The 23,609-nt window shown below is 35.2% G+C and overlaps 1 protein-coding gene across 6 annotated transcripts in view; it reads left to right on the forward strand.

Moving 5' to 3' along the window:
• The window catches only part of STAU2 (staufen double-stranded RNA binding protein 2), a 305,497-nt gene that overhangs the window by 39,504 nt on the left and 242,384 nt on the right, over positions 1–23,609 (forward strand). For all 6 annotated transcript variants that reach the window (XM_088022799.1, XM_028109310.2, XM_028109331.2 and 3 more), the window contains 2 exons: positions 11,219–11,378; positions 20,130–20,265. In XM_088022799.1, coding sequence (XP_087878925.1) covers positions 11,219–11,378; positions 20,130–20,265 — 296 coding nt within the window. The remainder of the gene's footprint in view (positions 1–11,218; positions 11,379–20,129; positions 20,266–23,609) is intronic.

Consider the following 23,609-nt stretch of genomic DNA (forward strand, 5'->3'; position numbering starts at 1 on the left):
CATAAAATAAATGTCTTCAGAGTGGTGTAGAATTGTCTTTTAATACATACTTGTTGATGGGAAGTAGTTATGTTTACATGCTTTCCTCTTTCCTCCACTGAGTCTTACAGAATCTGAACAACTTATGGCAATTTTTAACATGTAACTTAAATAACAAATTGTAATATTTTCCTTGCCCTCTTTTGTTTTTCTGCTCACTTTCGTGTTGAACTCTGAAGTAATTTGGTATACCTTATATTAACATGAGTTATTATGACATTGCTATATCTCCTAGGTACCTAAATACAGTTTTTTTTTTTTTTTATGGATTGTTGTTTTGACTTTTTAAACCTCTAAAGAAGACTATTATAGTGTAGAGTGTAAGGAAGAGAATCAGAAAGAACACAAAATGTATTTTCTTCTTTCCCTCTATTTCCCGATTTTGTGAAGTTTTCAATTTTTAAAGTTTTCAGTATGCATGAGTAAGTGGTAAGAAAGCTCCAGTAACTGCACTCTGAGGTTTACTTTGGAATAGATATCACTGAGGGAGACAGTATAACCAGTGGCCTTGAAGCCAAGTAGTCTTTTTTTTTCTCATGCTAGCTAGATTTGTAAAGCTTGATCTTTGCCTTGCATTATCCAGCTTATGTGGCCTTGAGCAAGTAATTTAGAGTTTCAGTTTTCTCATCTGTAATTTGAGAAATACGTTATCTGTTCTAGTGTAGTGTAATGGAATGATGTTTTGTAAATTCTTAGCAACTATGTTGATGATGGGGGTACCCAGATAATTATATCATTGCTTGTTAGTATGTATAGGATTAAAAAAATCCTTGGTAAAATATCTATTGAGCATTTGCTATATCATAGGCACTTTTCTTTCATCGAAGCTTCCTACTTTGGTATCTTCTTTGATGTCCCTCTTTGGATATTGTGAATACAAGTCCCTTATTAGATATATGTTTGGCAATTATTTCCTCCTACTCTATGGCTTATCTTTTTTTTTAAAGATTTTATTGATTTATTCATGAGAGACGAGGAGAGAGAGAGGAGAGAGAGAGAGAGAGAAGCCGTGGGAGAAGCAGGCTCCCAAGGAGCAGGGAGCCCGATGCGGGACTCGATCCCAGGACCCCGGGATCATGACCTGAGCCGAAGGCAGACGCTTAACCATCTGAGCCAGCCAGGCGCCCTGGCTTATCTTTTTTAACAGTATCTTTAGAGAGGAGTAGTTCTTAATTTTGATGAAGTCCAACTTACCCATTTGTTCCCTGTATAGTTGTACTTTTGGTAGATGTCTAAGAAATCTTTGCCTCGTAAAAGATCCTAAGATTTTCTCCTATGTTATTTTATTGCCTTAGGCCTTACACTTAGATCATACATTTAGGTCTTACATTTAGATCTAATTGCCATTTTGTGTTAATTTTTGTATGTCATATGAGATATGGAGCAAGGCTTATTTATTTTTTTGCAAATGGATGTCCAGTTGTTGAAGAGATTATCCTTTCTTCACTGCATTGCTGTGCACCTTTATCAAAAATCAGCTGTCATATATGTTTCCATTTCTGGAGTCTGTTCTGTTCTATTGATTTATTTTCTCATCTTTTTGCAAATGCTGTGCTGTTTGGTTTGCAGTAGCTTTATAATTCTTGAAATATGGTAGTAGTAGCCCATTAATTTTGTTCTTTTTTTTCAGAATTGTTCCTTTGCATTTTTATATGAATTTAAAGTCACCTTGTCCTTTCTATAAAACACCCTGCTGGGATTTTGACTAGAACTGCTGTGAATCTATAGCTCAATTTGGGGCAAATTAACATGGTAGAAAAATGGAGTCTTCCAACACACGAACGAAGTATCTCTTATTTATTTAGATATTATTTAATTTATCTCAACAGTATTTGTAGTTTTCAGTAGTCAAGTATTTTATATCTTTAGATTTATCCCTAAGTATTTCATATTTTTGATGCTCTTGTCCAGTGCTCATGTTTTTTAAATTTTAGTTTCTTGTTCTTACTGATTATTGCTACTGTATAAAAATACACCAATTTTTGTGTATTGATGTAGTATTCTGAAGTCTTGCTAAACTCACTTATCAGCTCTGGTAGTTTTTTTAAAAATTCCTTTTTAGATTTTGTGGGGGGTTCCACATGTCATTTATGAATAAAGACAGTTTAATTTTTTATTTATTTAATTTTTTATTTTTAAGATTTTATTTACTTATTTGAGAGAGAGAGCGAGAGAAAGCACAAGCTGGGAGGAGAGGGAGAAGCAGGCTCCCTGATTCAGGGCTCGATCCCAGGACCCTGGGATCATGACCTAGCCAAAGGCAGACGCTTAACTCACTGAGCGACCCAGGTGCTCGATATAGACAATTTTTAATCCTGCTTTCCACTTTTAATGTCTTTTATTTATTTCTCTTGCCCGATTGCATTGGCTAGAACTTAAAGTGCAATGTTAAATAGAAGTGATGAGAGCAGACATCTCTCAACTTATTCCTGATCTTATGGGCAGTCATACCAGTTTCCGCCCATTAATTATGTTAGATGTACCTTTTCTGTAGATGCCCTTTATCAGACTGAAGAAATTCTTTTCTACTTAACGTTTACTGAGAGTTTTTAACATGAATAGATGTTGATTTTTGTCATGTGGTTCTACATTGATTGAGATGGTAATATATGGTTTTTCTGTTTTTAATCTCAATATTGTGAATTATGTTGATTGACTCTCAAATGTAGAATCTACTCTTGCATTTCTGGGATAAAACACTTGGTTACAATGTATTAGCTCATTTCTATATTGATGGATCCCATTTGTTAATAGATTTTTTCAAGCTTTTATTTAAAATCCAGTTAGTTAACATGAAGTGTAATATTAGTTTCGGGTGTACAATATAGTCATTCAGCACTCTTGTACAACACCCAGTGCTCATCACAACAAGTGCACTCCTTAATCCCTATCACCTATTTTACCCATCTCCCCACCTACTTCTCCTCTGGTAGCCATCAGTTTGTTTTCTAAAGTTAAGAATCTGTTTCTTGGTTTGCCTCCCTCTTTCTTTTTTCCCCCTTTGTTTTGTTTCTTAAATTCCACATGAGTGAAATCATATAGTACTTGTCTTTCTCTGACTGACTTCATTTAGGATTATACTCTTTAGTTCCATCCATGTCATTGCAAATGGCAAGATTTCATTCTTTTTTATGGCTGAATACAATTTTAGTGTGTGTGTGTGTCGCACATCTTCTTTATCCATTCATGGGTCGATTTTCCATAATTTGGCTATTGTGGATAATGCTGCTATAAACACTGGGGTGTATGTATCCCTTTGAATTAGTATTTTTGTATCCTTTGGGTAAAAACCTAGTAGTACAGTTGCTGGATTGTAGGGTACTTCTGTATTTAACTTTCTGAGGAATCTTCGTACTGTTTTCCAGAGTGGCTGCCCCAGTTTGCATTCCCACCAACAGTGTAAGAGGGGTCCCCTTTCTCCGCATCCTCTCCAACACCTGTTCTTTCCTGTGTTGTTCATTTTAGCTATTCTGACTGGTGTGAGGTGATACATTGTGGTTTTGATTTGTATTTCCTTGATGATGAGTGATGTTGAGCATCTTTTCATGTGTCTGTTGGCCATCTGTATGTCTTCTTTGGAAAAATGTCTATTCATGTCTTTTGCCCATTTTTAACTGGATTATTTGTTTTTTGGGTATTGAGTTTCATAAGTTCTTTATATATTTTGGGTACTAACCCTTTATTAGATATGTCATTTGCAAATATCTTCTCCCATTCCATAGGTTACCTTTTAGTTTTGTTGATTGTTGCCTGTGCTGTGCAGAAGCTTTTTATCTTGATCAAGTCCCAATAGTTCATTTTTGCTTTTGTTTCCCTTGCCTTAGGAGATACGTCTAGTAAGAAGGTCCAAAGGTTGATGTCAAAGAGGTTACTGCAGTGTTCTCCTCTGGGATTTTAATGGTTTCCTGTCTCACAGTTAGGTCTTTCATCCATTTTGAATTTATTTTTGTGTTTAGTGTTAAGAAAGTGGTCCAGTTTCATTCTTTTGCATGTTGCTGACCAGTTTTCTGACACCATTTGTTGAAGAGATGGTCTTTTTTCCATTGGATATTCTTTCCTGCTTTGTCGAAGATTAATTGACCGTACAGTGTGGGTTCATTTCTGGGCTTTCTATTCTATTCTTGATCACTACAGCTTTGTAATATAACTTGCAATCTGGAATTGTGATGCCTCCAGCTTTGCTTTTTTTCAAGCTGCCTTTGGCTTTTTGGGGTCTTTTATGGTTCCATACAAATTTTAGGATTGTTTGTTCTAGCTCTGTGAAAAATGCTGGTGGTATTTTGATAGGGATTGCATTAAATGTGTAGATTGCTCGGGATAGTATAGACATTTTAACAGTATTTGTTCTTCCAGTCCATGAGCATGGAATGTTTTTCCATTTCTTTGTGTCCTCTTCAATTTCTTTCATCAGTGTTTTATAGTTTTCAGTGTACAGATCTTTTACCTCTTTGGTTAGGTTTATACCTAGGTATCTTATGGTTTTTGGTGCAGTTGTAAACGTGATTGTTTCCTTGATTTCTTCTGCTGCTGCTTCATTGGTGTATAGAAATGCAACAAATTTCTGTACATTGATTTTGTATCCTATGACTTTACTGAATTTGTGTATCAGTTCTGGCAATTTTGTGGTGAAGTCTTTTGGGTGTTCTATATAGAGTGTCATGTCATCTGCAAGTAGGAAAAGTTTGACTTCTTACTTGCTGATTTGCACATCTCTTATTTCTTTTTGTTGTCTGATTGCCTTGGCTATGGCTTCCAGTACTATGCTAAATAACAGTGGTGAGAGTGGACATTCCTTTGTTTTCCTGACCATGGGGGAAACACTCTCAGTTTTTCCACATTGAGGATGATAGTAGCTGTGAGTTTTTCATATATGGCCTTTATGCTGTTTAGGTATGTTCCCTCAAAACCTGCTTTGTTGAGTGTTTTTGTCATGAATGGATGTTGTACAAATGCTTTTTCTGCATCTATTAAAAGGATTACATGGTTCTTATACTTTCTTTGATTGATGTGGTATATCACATTGATTGATTTGTGAATATTGAACCACCCTTGCAAACAGAAATATATCCTTGACTGTGGTGAATGATTCTTTTAACATACAGTTGGATTTGATTTGCTAGTATTTTATTGAGAATTTTTGCATCTGTATTCATCAGGGATATTGGCCTGTAGTTCTCTTTTTTAGTGGAGTCTTTGTCTCGTTTTGGTATCAGGGTAATGCTGGCCTCATAGAATGAATTTGGAAGTTTTCTTTCCATTTCTATTTTTTGATATTAACTCTTCTTTAAATGTTTGGTAGAATTCACTGTGAAGCCATCTGGCCCTGGACTTTTGTTTGTTGGGAGATTTTTGATTACTGATTCAATTTCTTTGCTGGTTGTCAGTCTGTTCAAGTTTTCTATTTCTTCAGTTTTGGTAGTTGATATGTTTTTAGGAATTCCCATTTCTTCTAGGTTGTCCAATTTGTTGGCCTATAGTTTTTCATAATATTCTCTTATAATTGTTTGTATTTCTGTGGTGTTGGTTGTGATTTCTCTCATTTGTGATTTTATTTATTTGGGTCCTTCTTTCTTTTTGATGAGTCTGGCTAGGGGTTTATCAATTTTATTAATTTTTTCAAACAACCAGCTCCTGGTTTCATTGATCTCTTCTATTGTTCTTTTAGTTTCTACATCATTTATTTTTGTTCTAAACTTTATTATTTCTCTTTTTCTGCTGGCTTTAGGCTCCATTTGTTGTTGTTTTTCTAGCTCCTTTAGGTGTAATGTTAGGTTGTGTATTTGAGATTTTTCTTGCTTCTTGAGGTAAGCCTGTATTGCTATATTCTTCCCTGCTAGGACTGCTTTTGCTGCATCCCAAATGTTTTGGACCATTGTGTTTTCATTTTCATTCATTTTCCATGTATTTTTTCCTGGTTGATGTATTCATTGTTTAGAAGCATGTTGTTTAACCTCCTTGTATTTGTGGTCTTTCCAAATTTTTTCTTGTGGTTGACTTTAAGTTTCATAGCTTTGTGGTCAGAAAATATGCATGGTATGATCGCAGTCTTTTTGTACTTGTTGAGGCCTGTTTTTTGACCTAGTATGTGATCTGTACTGGAGAATGTCCCATGTGCGCTTGAAAAGAATGTATATTCTGCTTCTTTAGGATGGAATGTTCTGAATATATCTGTGAAGTCCATCTGTCTCAGTGTGTCATTCAAAGCCATTGTTTTCTTGTTGGTTTTCTGCTGAGATGATCCATGCATTGCTGTAAGTGGGTGTTAAAGTCCCCTGCTATTATTGTATTATTATCAAGGATTTCCTTAATGTTTGTTATTAATAGTTTTATGTATTTGGGTACTCCCATGTTGGGGGCATAAATATTTACAATTGTTAGATTTTCTTATTGGATAGTCCCCTTTATTATGATATAATGCCCTTCTTCATCTCTTGTTACAGTCTTTGGTTTAAAATCTTGTTTGTATGATAAACATATTGCTATTCCAGCTTTCTTTTGACATCTGTTTGCATGATAAATATTTCTCCATCCCCTCACTTTCAATCTGCATGTGTCTTTAGATCTAAAACAACGTCTCTTATAGGCAGCATATAGATGGGTCTTGTTTTCTTATCCATTCTGACACCATATCTCTTTTGATTGGAGCAAGTAGTCCATTTACCTTGAGAGTAATTATTGATAGATATGTATTTAGTGCCGTTTTTTAAAAAAGATTTTATTTATTTATTTCACCGAGAGAGAGAGAGAGAGAGAGAGAACTCAAGCAGGGGGAGTGGCAGGCAGAGGGAGAGGGAGAAGCAGTCTCCTTGCTGAGCAGAGACCCTGATGAGGGGCTCGGTCCCAGGACTCTGGGATCATGACCCAAGCTGAAGACAGACACTTAACTGACGGAATCACTCAGGGGCCCCTTTAGTGTCATTTTTTTGCTTGTTTGTCATTGTTTCTGGAGATTTTCTCTGTTCCTTTCTTGTCTTTGTCACTTTTGGTCTTTCCACTCAAAGCGTTCCCTTTAATATTGCTTGCAGGGCTGGTTTAATGGTCATGAACTCCTTTAGTTTTTTTTTTGGTCTGGGAAACTCTTTATCTCTCCTTCTATTCTGAATGATAGCCTTGTTGGATAGAGTATTCTTGGCTTCAGATTTTTCCCATTTAGCATATAGAGTATTCTTGGCTTCAGATTTTTCCCATTTAGCATGTTGACTATATCATGCCACTGTCTTTTGGCTTGCCAAGTTTCTGTTGAGAGATCTGCCAGCTAGCCTTAGGGGTCTTCCCTTTATACCACATCTTCTTTCTCCATTCATCAGTTGATGGACACTTTGGTTGTTTCCATAATTTGGCTATTGTAGATAATGCTGCTATAAACATCAGGGTACATGTATCCTTTTGAATTAGTATTTTTGTATTCTTTCGGTAAATACAAAATGGATCATAGGGTAGTTCTATTTTTAACTGTTTGAGGAACCTCCATACTGTTTTCCAGAGTGGCTGTGCCAGTTTGCATTCCTTGTTTAATATTTTGTGAAGGATTTTTATCTATCAGAGATACTGGTCTGTAGTTTTGATTTATATTGTTTTCCCTAACATCTTATGATTTTTTGGGGAAGAGTTTTATGTGAACTGGTATTATTTCTTACTTAAATATTTAGTAGAATTTATCATTTGAAACCATCTGGGCCTGGAGTTTTCTTTGTGGAAAGATTTTAAACTACAGATTCAGTTGCTTTAAAATATATAGGACTATTTGGGTTACTTTTTTCTTCTTGAATGAGCTTTAGTAATTGTGTCTTTAACAGAATTTAAGTTGTTGAGTTTATTGGTATAAAGCTGTTAAAAATACTCCCTTGTTATCTTTTTAATACTTTAGGAATCTGGAATGATGTTACTTCTCTCATTTCCTGATACTAATACTAGTAATTTGTGTCTTTTTTTTTCCCCAAGATTAGTCTGGCTGTAGGTTTACCAATTTTATTGATCTCTGCGAAGAATCAGCTCTTGGTTTTATTGATTTTTATTTTCTATTTCATTAATGTTTGCTTTTATCTTTATGACTTTTTTCTGTTAAGTTCAGATTCTCTTTTATTAAGATTTATTTATTTATTAGAGAGAGAGAGAACGTGTACATGCATGTGTGAGGGGTAGGGGCAGAGAGAGAATCCAAGCAGACTCCCCACTGAGCACAGAGCCCAGCATGGGGCTTAATCCCACAACCCTGAGATCATGACCTGAGCCGAAATCAAGAGTCGGATACTTAACTGACTGAGCTCCTGTAACTTCATATTTGATTGAGATCGAAGCTAAAGTTAACTTATTTGAGACCTTACTTTTCTAGAATAGGCATTTAGTGCAGGAAATTTCTTAGTACTATTTTAGTGCTATCTTCTAAGATGGTGTTTTCATTTTTATTCATTTTAAAATACCTTCTAATTTCCATTTTGATTTAATCTTTTACCCATGGGTTATTTAGAAATGTATTATTTAGTTTCTAAATGTTTGGGGATTTTCCAGAGATTTTTCTGTTACTGGTTTCTAACTTAATTCCATTGTGGTCAGGGAACATACTTTGCATCACTGAATCCTTTGAACTTATTGAGACTTGTTTTATGGTCCAGAATATCTTCTCTCTTGGTGAATGTTTTGTGAGAAATTGAGAACAAATGTATTTTCTGCTCTTTTTGGTCTTTTTGGGTAGAGAGTTCTAAAAATGTCAGTCAGGTTTTGTTGGTTTATGGTATGTTCATGTCTACTCTTTTCTTTATGATTGCTTAATAATTGTTATATCACCTATTAAGGGGGGGCATTGTATTCCTATGTAAATTGTGGATTTTTTACTTCTCTTGTAGTTTGTTAGTTTTTGCTTCATATATTTTGAAGCTGTGTTATTAGTCGGCTAAATGTTCTGGATTGTTATGTCTTCTTCATTAATTTGCCCCTTCATCCTTGTGAAATGACCTTTGTTATCATTGGTATTAATCTTTTCTCTGAAATCTACTTTGTTTGATATTAATACAGCCATTCTGACTTTTCATTGATTTATGTTAGCATGATACATTTTTTCTATTGTCTTTATAGTTGAAGTGCATTACTTGTAGGTAGCATGTAGTTGGATTTTGCTTTTTTTTTTACGATTTTATTTGAGAGAGAGAGCGCGCACAAGAAGGGTGGAGGGGCAGTGGGGGAGGGAGAAGAGACTCCCTGCTGTGCAGGGAGCCCAGTGCAGGGCTCCATCCCAGGACCCCAGGATCATGATTCAGGCCGAAGGCAGATGCTTAACTGACTGAGCTAACCAGGCACCCTGGATTTTGCTTTTTTTTTTTTAATTGAATTTGACAATCTCTACCTTTCAAATGGGGTCATTTACATAATTTTGTTTTAATTTTCACAACAATCCTATATGTTCTTTTTAGTCTCAGTTTATTAAAGAAATAAGAAAACAGAGAGAAAGAATAGGTAACTGTCCTAACTTTGCACATAGTAAATGGTAAAGCTACCACTTAAACTCATAAACAATGTGTCCCAGGATTCCTTATTGAAATTACTAAATTTTTATTGTAGTGGGACTCTTTTTATTTTCTCTAGTTTTATTGAAATATAATTGACATGTTACATTATATTAGTTTTAGGTGTATAATAAGCTAGTGGGATCCTGTAGAGAAGTTTCAGAAAAGCAGAGGATTGACTTGGGTACATTTGTATTTTATAGAATGTTGATGTTGGTGGTGGTAAGAAGGATAGTTTGAATAGGAAGGTCTTATGTTAAGGGAATGATGTTAGGATGGTCTTACAGTAGTTGAGGGAGAGAGGTGGATATTCCTTGCTAAGACAATGGCAAAGAGTATAAAGAGAGGAGGCCAGATCTGAAAAATATTTTTGAAGTTGAGTCAGTAGCTTGATAATTGGATGCAGGTGCATGGAGAGAGAAATGGAGGCAAGGAAGACCACTTAAAGGTGTCTGGCCTGTGAGCCTAGGAAAATGGAGTCAGAAAAGTTTAAATCATATGGATTAATTGTCGGGGGGATAAACCAGGCAAATTTAGATTATGGTATATATTCTTTGTTGTATGATTTCCTTTCATGACATTGACATTTTTGAAGAGTTTAGGCCCGTTGCCTTACAGAATATACCATAATATAGCTTGTCTGGTTTTCCTCCTATGATTAGATTATGGTTAAACATTTTTGGCCAAGAATACTAAATGCTTCTCATTGGATCGTATCAGGAGGTACATGATGTTTGTATGATTATTGATGATGCTAACTTTAATCACTTGGTAAAGGTATTTTCTACCTGTTCTTCTTCCTGCAAATATACATTTATTTCTTTTTAATTAAAAGTATCTTGGGGTTAATATTTTGTATTCCTACAAAGTCGTAAGCAGTCTATGGAAAACAGCAGATTGTGTGTGTATTCTGTAACTTGATCCTCAATTTTGGAAGGTGAACAATAGGTTTTGAGCTCACATGGAAATAATGGTGTGAATGGAATGTTCAGATGACAAGGAAAGAGTGGTTATGAAATGAAGATGGACAGGTAGAACTTTTGTGCCGCACCACAATGGGAACATTGAAAGGTTTTTAACATGGAATTGGTTGGGGTGATACAATTGGATTTGAGGGTTTTTTTGTTTGTTTTGTTTCTTTTTTTAGAGAGAGAGAGATTTGAGAATACTAGTGAGATTAAAATTAGCAGAATTTGGTGACTGGTTAAATGTTGAGTGTGGAGGATTGAGAGTTTCCTGGTGACATAATATTTAGTAGGATTGCCTGACTCTTTGACTAGATTGTACTAAGTATGACATTCAAAGAATTAGATTTTATAAGTGTTACAGAGACAGGGCCTTGTGGATTCTCTTAGTTTCTCGTCTTCTTTGTACTTATTCTGCTTTTATGAGGACGTTAACAGTATGATTCTATTTAGGGAAGTGATTTCTTCTTGTTTTATCCTACGCAAAATGTTCACTTAGAGCTGCCACTAAGCCTTTGAATGGATAGAACAGGATCTGGTACAATCTCTTAAAATGATCTCACTAGGTGGAATAAGATTTTTGTGCAAATAATTTGTAAGGTCACCCCTAGCTCTAAAATTTTGATTCTATGGTATATCTGCTTTTCTCTCAGACGGCGTATTTTATTTCCTGAAAAATTTAATGTTTTCTTTGTCTCTTTATGTTTTTCGAAGATGTTCTCAGTGCAACTGAGTCTTGGTGAGCAAACATGGGAATCCGAAGGGAGCAGTATAAAGAAGGCCCAACAAGCCGTTGCTAATAAAGCTTTGACTGAATCTACGCTTCCCAAACCAGTTCAGAAACCACCGAAAAGTAATGTGAATAATAACCCAGGTACGGCACTGACTTGTTTCCTTCTGTTGTCTTGTTGTGTTCTGTGGGTGTTGTTCTCTGTACTTGCTTCGTAGCAGGCCAGCTGCGTAGTCAGGTATCAGTAGCACTTGCACAAAAAACAACTGAATAACAATTGAAGGTGAGGGAATGAGGAAGGTCATTATAATTATTTTGAAAATTTGCTTTGTGGATACTCTAAAGATGCGTTACTTACTTTTTAAATGTTCACAAAAATACATTTGGTTACAAAGAACAGAAAGTATGACTGAGTTGTGTTTTTTTTAAGTTTTTTATTTCAATTTCAGTGTAGTTAACATACAGTGTTATGTTAGTTTCAGGTGTACAATATAGTGACTCAAAAAGTCTACACATTACTCGGTGCTCATCCTGATAAGTGTACTCTTTAATTCCTGTCACCTATGTGCTCCAACCCCCTCCCCACCTCCCTTCTGGTAACCATCATTTTGTTCTCTATAGTTAGGAGTCTGTTTCTTGGTTTGTCTCTCTCTCTTCTATTCCCTTTGTTCATTTTGTTTCTTATATTCCACATATGAGTGAAATCATACAGTATTTGTCTTTCTCTGACTGACTTATTTCATTTAGCATAATACTGTCTAGCTCCATTCTTTTTTATGGCTGAGTAATATTCATATATATTCATATATATATATATATCCCGCCTCTTTATCTGTTCATCTGTGGCTGGACACTTGGGCTGCTTCCATAATTTGGCTATTGTAAATAATGCTGCAATGACTGAGTTTTTTATAAAGATAGAAATGATCAATTTCTTTTTTTATATAATATATAAAAGTACAGTTTAATAATTAAAAATAGTTATTGTTTATTTTAGCTTAATAAAAAATTACACAATTAGGTCTAAGCATCTTATTTTGCTTGTTGGTGTAGAAATGGTTGATAGAACTGTTCAAATTTAGAATACTTATGGAAGTTTATAAAGAAACCCAGAAATCCCAAAAAAACCTGTGTGTGATATAATGCTAAGTAAACAAGTTTTTCAGTTTTTATCTCCTAAGAATAATTTTAAAGAGTTGTTTCAGTTGCATATAATACCAACATTGTGCATCTAGTCATCTATTTGGAAGAGGCAAACCTGTATTGGACATAATGCATGAATTGATAACATCAAGTTAATAAAGTTCCATAAGTTTGGTACTAGCCCTACATCCATTTACTCATTAATTTATTAATTTAAGAAGTTACCTTCTGACAAATATTACTTTAGGTATTTTTGTGATGAGTAAAAAAAAGACTTTTTCCTGCCACAAATGACTGTAATCTATTTAATTAGAGTGAGTCCACATGCTCAGGCTTATAATCATCTGATGCTTCTTTCTCATGTGGCATATGCTAAGTAGACATAGTCTATTCTTTCAAGGACTGCTCTGTCTAAAACTGCATGAATTTCCTATTACTCCTCCTTTTGCTTCTGTTCAACTGATTCTAGTAGTTATTAAGTAAGCTTAAATAAGCAAATTATTATTACAGTAAAGAAAAACACCTACTCTAGTCATTTGAAGTTGGTAAGAGGCTGTCTACTGTTATAATTTTTAAAAATCTCTTTAGATTACTGGTTATCATTAGTACCACACCACTGCCTCTATGTATTAAGCACTTGCTTTTATATATTTAAGAGATATAAAACATTGTCCTTTTCTGTGAAAACTTTACAATTGTATACATAAATAACATAATTTAAAGGTAAAGATTAAGTACCAAGTGAATAATAACACTTGTCAGTATTATAAGTAATGATAAACATGGATGGGAGTATTTGAGGGAAGATAAAGGTCCTTGAATGGAGAGTAGGCAGGTCTAGAGGTGAGGAAAGAATATTCTAGGCAGAGGGAGTACAATGAAGAAAGGCATTGGAAATAGGATTGTGGATGATAGTTTTGGTAAGAAAACTTTTTGGGGAGTGGTTTTTAATTAGAGCAGGTAAGTGACTAGGAAGAGCTAAGATTAGAGATACAGTAGGGGTGAATTGTGATGGACTTGAATGCCAGGTTTAGGAGATCAGATTTTACCTGTAGTTTAGGCAATTAGTGTTTATAAGCTAGTGGATGGTGTGTTTAAAACAGCATTTTAGGAAAGTTCAGTTTGATATGTGGATTGAAGGTGGAAAATACTAAAAGCAAGATCAGTTAGGAAACTGTTGCCATAGTTTATGGGTGAAGAAAAGAAACTCCTGTGCATCGAGTACTATATGTCGTCTGCTCTATAATAGTATTGGGAATGGCCGTGGGAATGGAACAGAAGGACCGGTGTTGCTGATCCAGTGGTTGAAACCGTGTTAGAGAGCAAGCTGTTCGGAGCACACAGTGTGAAGCAATAGTAGTGTGTGCCCATCTCTGCAGCAGGTCCACTTTAGAGGATTATAATGGGAAGTAAACCAACAAGGGAGTCGGGAAGGAAACAGGAGAGTCTGAAAGGCCAGTGGTGATGAGTTTGTGCTGTTGAGTGTTGCAGTGAGCTGAGAGAATGAGTAGCTTTTGGAAGGTAAAGTTTTAAAATAGAGTATAATATTGCATACCGGCAAGTGCACAAATTATAATTGTAGAGCCTTGATGGTTTTTTGCTAGCACCACAGGCTTTACCAGTGCTCCAGAAGCCTCCCTCATGTCCCCTTCTAGCGGTCAAACAACTTCAAAGGAAGCCACTCTTCTGCTTGTCTGTCTTAAATTCATTGTGCCTGCTTGTTAGAATCATGCACTATACTCTTTTGTGATAACTTGTTTTTCTCAGTGTTACATCTGTGAGATTCATCCATGTTGTATTTAACAATATAGTATTTCATTGCTGTACAGTATCCATTGCATGAATATACTGTAACTTATTTATTTATTGTACTATTGATGGACATTTAGATTGTTTCCAATTTCAGGCCCTTAGAAGTAAAACTGCTGTGAACATTCTTGTATGTGTACATTTTTGTTGGGGACATACCTAGTATTGGAACTGTTGGGTCATGGGTTATGCATGTGTTCATGCAAATCAGAGTAAGAGTTAAGACCGGAAGTCAGTGAGCATACCCAAAAGACAGGTATCATAGCTGCTGTTCTTACATCACAGTCTTTTATTCCTAGACCTATTGGGAAAGAGAAGAAAGCTGTTGAGGCATCAGGTAGACACAGTAAGGAAACGATCATAGTTTTGGCCAGATTGAATAGTGAATTAGAGCAACAATTAAAGTATGTCCTTGAAGAGAGAATTTCCTTGGAAGTTCAGCTGGAAAAACTTTGACCATTCTCTTACCTATAAGCCAATTGCTGTAAACTGTGAACATACCCATTTTTAAGTCGTTTGGGGTTACCTGGTTTGGAGGCACAAAGATTCAGCTCGCTACTTAATTCAACATTAAATTTTATTATTTGCTTTTGCCCTGTATGTTCACCATTGTGTTAAAGTATCCTTTAATTTTTAAATTTAAACAACAAAAGGGTCAGGATGACCGGGAAAAAAAAGAAAACCCAAAACAAAACAAAACCAGAAAAACCCCAAAATATACATGAGCTATACAGGTGGCATGTAGTCACAGCTACTTGGGAGGCTGAGGCGGGAAGATCCCAGAAGTTCTGGGCTGCAGTGCGCTGTGCTGATCAAGTGTCTGCATGAAGTTCAGCATTGATAAAGCGACCTCCTTGGGAGTGGGGGACCACCAGCTTGCCTAAGGTGGGGTGAACCAACCCAGGTTGGAAATAGAACAGATCAGAGTGGTGGGATTGTGCTTGTGAAGAGCCACTGCACTCCAACGTGGGCAACATAGCAAAACCCACTGTCTTTTTGCCCTGCCCCAATTTAGGGAATCCTTTGTCTCAAAAAAAAAAAAAGTTTGCCCCTTTGAAAAAATAACACACATAATAAATGCATATATAATACATCACGTCAAAGTATAATTTTCCCTTCCTACTAGCAACCCATGAGAGCTCTGTACATCCTTGTCAACGTGTGGTCTCTTAGGCTTTAAAAATTTTAGCTGTTCTTCTGGGAGTAAGGTAGTAATTCAGTGTAGTTTTAATTTTCATTTCCTTAATAACTAATGATGGTGAGCACCTTTCCATATGGTTATTGGTATTGAGATCTCTGTTGTAGAGTGCCTTGAAATAATTTACTCATTTAAAAAAACCTGCATTGTCTGTTTTCTACATTTTTCTATTTTTTATTGACTTTAGGATTCTTACATATTCTGGATTCAAATCTTTTGTTAGATATGTGCGTTGCAAATATCTTTCTATAATGGTATATTTTGATGAACAGAAATTCTTTAATTCTTTAAGTCAAATTTATTAGTCTTTTCCCTATGGTTAGTGTCTTATTTAAGACATCTTTGTCTCCCACAATGTTATGAAAATAATCTTATAAAATTTTAGAAGCTTTATTTTATTTTTAAAATTTAGATCTAGAGTCTGTCAGGAACTGAGGTTTATGTATGATGTGAGGTAGGGTTCATGATTTTTCTTCTTTTTAATATATAGATGTTCAGTTAACTCAGTACCATTTATTGAAAAGACAATCCATTTCTGTCTGGAGGGGACAGAAATGCAGGGAGGGGGGAGTTCAGTCCTGGCTTCACATCAAGTAGAGATAGTATTTACACCCCAAAGAGGAGTTAAATTCATTTACAGCATGGCTTAAGACTATATCATAGAACTGTTTTGCTTTCGCCCTCCTTTTATTTTTTTTAACTTTGTTGGAAATAATTTCATATTTATGTAAAATTTGTAGCAAGAGTACATAGTGCATCTATTATGTACCCTTCACCCAGATCCCCCAACTGTTAGTGTTTCTGAACCAGTGGAGGGTAAGTTGTGGGCATGTGGTCCCATTCCCCTTAGTACTTCAGTGTGTTGTTCCCAAGTACATGGCCATTCTCCTGTCAGGAAGTTAACATTGATCTGGTATTATCATGTAATGCAAACACTCCCATTTTTCCTTCATTGATTGTCCCAGTAATATTCCTTTGTATGTCTAGGATCTAATCGGGATCATGTATTTATCATTTCTTTTCATTCTACTTCAATCTGGAATAGTTCCTCAGAGTTCTTGTCCTTTATGACCATGACATTTTTGAATAGTACAGGCCACATCATTTGTAGAATGCCCCTCAATTGAGTTTATCTGGAGTTTCCTCGTGATTTTGAATTTTTAGCATGAATGTCCCAGTGGCATTGGCTTAGCTCAGTGTTACAAGGATAAACCCGATACTGATTTGTCCCATTAGTGATGACTTTTGTCACTTGGTGAAGACTATGTTTGCCAGGCTTCTCTACTGTAATGTTAATTAATAAATGTTTTCTTATTAAATAATAAGGAACTAATTATTTTCTGAGGAGAAACTTGGAGACTATATAAACATTCTGTTCCTCATCAAACTTGCTTTCACTTACCAGATTTGGCATCTATTAATGATTCTTTTTCTGAATCAGTTAATACTCTGTAATGCCACAGGGTGATTTAATTAATTAATTAGTTAATATGGCTTAAAACAACAGAAACTTATTTTCTCTTAAAGGGTGATGTTTTGATTCCAGTTGTTTTGTTTTTAATATTTATTAGTTGGCATTCTACCCTAGAATTTTCTTTTTCCCCTCATTTTTTTGTTCATTTATTTCTATCACTATAGACTCTTGGGTTCCTATTTTACTTACAGGATTATAATCTATCATTATTTATTTCGATTTGCAATTTGTCACAGACTTGACCAGGGGTATGAACCTTTCCAGTTGACTCCAGAGTCCTTCTACTGTTTTCATCCTTCTTGAGCACTTCTTACTTTCTGGCTCAGTAAGATGTTCCAAGGTCATCTCGTATTTTCCTTGTCCTGGCCCTGGCACCAGCCATTTCTTCAAGGAGCCTTGGTTGATTAATTAATCAGTTCATTGTTTGAACAAATATTTATTGAGTGACTGCTATGTTCCAGGGACTATTCTGCCTACAGAGCTTTTCCTTGAGTGTTAGCAATGTATAGCTCCTTGAAACTAGTTGTGGCATTTTTCTTTCACTTTCCACAGAATGGGAATCCACAGTAGTTGTTATGTATGTTTGTATATATAACCAATTAGCCTTGTTATATTTATCACTGATAAATACAGAAATTTCCTTTAATCTACCGAAAGACCACTAGAAACGGATTCTGCGTTGACAGTGTCCGCTTTGCAGCCATGTGACGCACGAGGAGTGCTCTGTCATGATCGTCTTTATGCAGCCTGGGTCCAGCTCGCACCTGCTGGAGTGGTACTTAGCATTACCTGCAGGTTCTCACAGTTTGAAGTGACTCTGTACGTGTTTGCTGTGGGAGCATTATTGTGTAAGTAAAGAGGCTGTGCACACGCAGTGGCGGCAGTCTAGGTCTTTATGAAACAGATGGAGATACTTGGCTTCAGGAGTCAAAACCTCATCAGCACAGTTTGCACTTGTCTGGTGCTTTTCTCCACTCTCCTTCACGAAGACCAGTGTCTAGCATTTCTGTGAAGAAAATAGACTGCAGCCTTATTTTCAAATGAGGATTCATATGAAATCTTTGATTTATTTAAGTGGTATGAATATAATACTTCTACCTAGCTTAAAACCCAATTTTGGTATGGGTGGCAGGACATAGTATATCCTGCCAGTGCATTAAAATCACCTCACTGATGATTGTTAGATACATTAGTTTCTGTTTATTGTCCTAACTAAAAGATGAGGCCTTTCAAACTTTTTTTTCTTTTTTTCTCCATTTGAACTTTATGCTATTTGTGTCTGTATGATTGTTGCAAAGTAGAATTCAGAAAGACTTAAATCTTACAACCGATTGACATGTTAATCATTAAACTGCAATATATATGAAATAAAAAAAACTTTTAAAAAGATATAGACTACTCTTTGGTGTTAAATTTGTAGAAGACTGTTAGACAATTTCTAATAAAGTTAACCATAAACCTACTCTGTGATCTAGTAGCAATTCCACTGCAAGGGATATACCTAAGAGAACTGAGTGTATACGTCTGCTAAAACACTGTGGCTTTATATAATTGCTCCCAACTGGACACAACTCAGATGTCCCATCAGCAGCAGAGTAGATAAACTGATGTATCCATTCAGTAGAATACTATTTAGTGATTTAAAAAAAATGTTTGCAATACTGAAATATTTGACAAAATTATTACATTGAGTGAAGGAAGCACGATAGAATAATACATATTCAGGTTTGAAGAACAGGCAAAACTCTGATGACAGAAGTCAGAATAGGTAACTTGGGGAGGTGGGTATTGACTGGAAATAGCTGTGATGGAACTTTCTGGGTGATGAAAGTGTTCATATCTTGATCTGAATGGTGGTCACTGAATGTTTATAATGTGTAATAATTTGTAGATTTGTATGCTTAAGGTTTGTGCATTTTACTTACCCCTCAGTAAAATACTGTAGGAAAGAAAGAAAAGAGAATCCTTTATTTTTGACTTTCTCTTCCTCTGCCCTGAGTGTTGGTATTAAATTAGGGGTTTGGACTAATTGGACTTACTGTTCAGTATTTTAACGTTCTTTGCTGTTTTTCTTATGCTTATCTTTTTTCTTTTCCACCTCCTTTGTCCTACCACCCTCTTTGTTTTTCCCCTTAACCTTGGTTTAGTTCCTGTTCTAACTATACTCTTCAGTGGTTTCGCATAAATTCTTTAGAACTGGGACACAAAGTGAGCAGTTATTGACTGTTGCTGGATAGCTGATGACGCGGCTGCCGGTTCTGCGTTTGCGTCAGGCTCCGGCACCCCCGATGGGTGCTTTATGCCAGCCCCATTTTCTCTGCTGCAATAAGTGGATCCATTTTTGTATGTGACGAATGGAGTCTTAAATGTATGTTGCAAAAGGCATAATTCCAACAAAATAGTACAGGATTTACACTGAAAAAATAAATTTTACTTTCTATAAAAACTTTAGATTCATATTTGTGATTTGTTATATATAATGTGTATATAATGTTTTACTAAGTAACCTCTTTTGTACTCAAAATAATGTAATAATTTAGTGTGTGTTATTTATTATGGAATTTTTCAAACTTTTACAAAAGTAGATTTGATAAGATAGTGAACAGCCCCATACCCATCACCACCTTCAACAGTCATCTACACATAGTGGTCAGTCTTGTTTCTCATCTGTCTCTCCTCTGAATTATTTTGAAAGAAAGCTCAGGTATATCACTTTATCCATAAATGCTTTAGTATATATCTTTAAAGATTTACAGAAAGCATTAGTAGATTTACTTTGTCCTGTTGTTGGTTATAGAAAAAACTCAAAATGTATTTTCATGAGATAAGTCTAAGAATTACTGATGACCCTGTATTCATTGCTAACTTCAGATACTTGATTAGCAAAATATAAAAATATTCACAGATGATAATGTTTTTAATGATTAAATAATTGAAAGCTTCCTGGGGTGAGTAATGCTGGGGTTTAATACTTTCTTTATAGTATCCAAATTAAGCAGTCTGTTAATCTTGTGTTTCCCTTGTTTTGAAACAGTCTTTCAAGTTGAATTTTTGGTCATGAATATACAAAAAAGCTTGCAAACCCAAAGAGATTTCATTAGAAACAATTTTCCTGTTTATGTAGTTTGTTTATACACCCCTGAGAAAATCATACAGACAGGCCATCAACTCCCACCTTCCTTCATGGTAATTACATGTAATGTAAGTATGGCTTGCGTGATTTATTATGGAAATATTTCACTTGTGTGCTTTTAATATTTTTTTTAAACAGGTAGTATAACTCCAACTGTGGAACTGAATGGGCTTGCTATGAAAAGGGGAGAGCCTGCCATCTACAGGCCATTAGATCCAAAGCCTTTCCCAAATTATAGAGCTAATTACAACTTTCGGGGCATGTACAATCAGAGGTTTGTATGTCTTCTTTGGTTTTGTTCTTATTTATTATTTTACGCATATTGTAACAGTTCTGAAACTCAAAGAGTATTTTCATTGTAAGACATTTACTTTGGGCATTTTGCATGGAATTTAGATAAATCAGGCTCAAAAGATTATTTAAAGTAATACATTTAAAAATAACTGGTTTTCAGGAACTAGTTTTTATTGAGTCATGAGAACCCTGTATTTGTTACAGGCAGGACCATGTTTTAAAATCATGCCACAATATAGTGCTGACTTTTCCTTTGACTTGTTCATTTATTTACCAAGCAGATACTTAGCTTAATTAGTGGTTTTCTTAATTTGTCCAACTACATTGCAAACACGAATGTTTTTAATTTATAGGAAATTTGTTGGAAGGATTTACTAAGTCTGTCTACACATTGCATAATTTTGTGATAGTTACAAGTGTAACAGAATTTTCTTTTATGGGCAAGGCAGAATTTTTTTTAAAAAAGTTAAGTGTTTTTTCTGATCATTTATAGAAGTCATATAACTCATTATAGACAGTGTAGAAAATGCAAAAAGTTAAAAAGAAAATATAAATAACATGTAATCCCAGAATTAAATACCTTTAATATTTTGATGTATTTTACACTTTTTAAAATTCTTTGCACATATATTTGACCACAGTGAAGTTATCCTTTATATTCAGTTTCTACAGTACTTTATGGAGGTATATTTATGTGAATGGCAAAATGCACAGATCTTCAATGTACATTGTGATGGCTATTATTTATGTATATATACATATTTATACTTGATCACTTTTTGTATGTGTATACCCTCACGTGATGACCAGTCCGATGAAGGGTCAGCATGTTCTGTCACCCTGGGAATTTCCTCACCCCTATTTGCAGTTATACCTCCCCCCAGGAGGAGCCATGGTTCTGTCACTGTACATTAGTTTTGCCTGTCGTTGAACTTCATATAAATAGATTCATACAATATGTACTCTTCTGTGTCTGGCTTTTTTCACTTCATATAATGGTTTTCTTATTTGTTTTTGTTTTTTGTTTTTTGAGATTCATCCTTGTTGCTTGTATCTGGATTTTGCCCTTTTCTGTTGTTAAATAGTGTTCCTTTGTATGATGTATCATAGTTTGTTCATCTCATATATACAATATTATGCCCTCTTTTAATTTGATATAGTGATCATTTTTCACATTTTTTTAAAAGTTTATTTTTTTAGTAATCTCTACACCCAATGTGGGGCTCAAACTTACGACCCCGAAATCAAGAGTCTCATGCTCTGCCGACTGAGCCAACCAAGTGCCCCCATTTTTCATATTTTTAAGTGATCTTTGAAAACATATTTGATGGCTATGTAATGCTTCATTTGGCCAGGGTATATTTTACAAGGATATAAACAGGTATAAACAAAGAATACTTGATAATTATATAAACAAAATGTACTTGTTTTGATCATCTAAGTTTTTTTTGACAATTATAATGTGCAACCATCTTTACATATAAATTTTTGTTTACATCACTGATTATTTCCTTAAAATAGATTACCTTATAAGGGGAATATTGGGTTAGAAAGAATAATATGTTGCACAATTACATTAGAATTTATATTACTCAGAGTATATTCTGTTCCATTCTGACAACACAGTTTAAAAAAAAACACGTCGTCTTGTTTGATAGATAAAAAGTGGTATGTTTTTAAATTTTGGTTTTATTGATTACTTGTGAGGCTGAACAATTTTCAAATATTTTTGACCTTTTTGATTTGTTTGATTTGCTAATTTCTGTTGCATTGCTTGGCAGATCTTCAAATGTTTATGTGTTGGGGATATTAGCATTATGTCTGTTTTGTTTAATTTTCGTGCTTTGAAAAAACTGGCTTTTAGTTTTGTGTTTGTTTTGATGTGCAACAGTTTTAGATGTTATATGGCCTAGTATTTTTGTGTGTGTGTGTGTGATTTCTCCAGCTGCTTTTATGCCTAAGAAATTCTTGTGATTAGATATTTGCTAATGCTTAAAAAGAATATTTTTATAATTGACATACAACATTGTGCAAGTTTAAGGTATACAGCCTACTCTATGTTGCATTATAATTGCTATTGTAGTGTTAACTAACACGTTGATCATGTCGCATAATTACCATTTCTTCTAGTGTTGGGATGCTGATACTTTTTATTTTTATTTATTTATTTAAAGATTTTACTTATTTGACACAGAGAGAGGGACAGCGAGAGAGGGAACACAAGCAGGGGGAGTGGCAGAGGAAGAAGCAGGCCTCCCCCGGAGCAGGGAGCCTGATGTGGGGCTCGATCCCAAGACCCTGGGATCATGACCTGAGCCGACGGCAGATGCTTAATGACTGAGCCACCCAGGCGTCCCTGAGACGCTGATACTTTTTAAATAATTTTTTGTATTTACTACCATTACAGTTCAGATGTGAGATGTGTGGTCTGTACGTAATGATACCTTTTGGTGTCTTGTTTGGCAGTGGCGTATTTACCACTTAAAACTTAGTCCTATTCAGATTGTAAATGGTTCTTTTAAATATTATTGCTTATGTTCTACAAGAAAAATGAGTACAATTTTCTTAGACTTTTGCTCTTCCCCTCTTTTTTCCTAGGTGTGTCTGGGGGAATTTACTGTGTTGTCTTGGTAGGAAAGGAGGGACCCTCACCTTTGTGTGGGTGTCCTATATTGTCCTCTGAGCTCCTCTGGTCTTTGTGATGATGTCCCTTGTCCACCAGATAGTTGACACCTTTCTCTCCTGCCTTGCCGAAACCTGCAGTTGGTGATGTGTAGTCCATTTTTTCCTGTCAGGTAATGCTTCCACAGAGTATTTACCATCTCTCCCTTGCTCTCTTGACCTAAATCCTTAACTCTCTTTGGTTCCCTGGAGTGTTTTTCCATTCTCATCCTCTTCAGTAGTGTCTCCTGAACTGGATCATCCAGTGGCAGGCTTATCAACTCTCAACTTGGTGTCCACACCACATAGGTGGCAAGAAGGACATAACATTTCTCTTGTAGTTGCTTTACTTTCCCTTTTTCTGTATAACCTGCCTATAGCCTTTCTTGTAAGCTTGAGGTTACCTAATATAAATAAAACTATTTGCCCACTTAAGCACAATAGATAAATTTGGTCACCTGAGTTAGGAACACCTTACCTATCAAGATTTTCAATGTGCTATAGTGAATAGACACATGAGGATATTTAAATGCTTATTATATTTTGATATCTGTAGTTCTTTATTGAAATCTTACTAGAGTTTTTTTTTTTTAAAGATTTTATTTATTTATTTGACAGAGAGAGACACAGTGAGAGAGGGAACACAAGCAGGGGGAGTGGGAG

Source organism: Eumetopias jubatus, unplaced genomic scaffold (genome assembly GCF_037043125.1).
Source record: "Eumetopias jubatus isolate StellerSeaLion01/CBP00866 unplaced genomic scaffold, mEumJub1_p1.0 scaffold_4, whole genome shotgun sequence".
Lineage (NCBI taxonomy): Eukaryota > Metazoa > Chordata > Mammalia > Carnivora > Otariidae > Eumetopias > Eumetopias jubatus.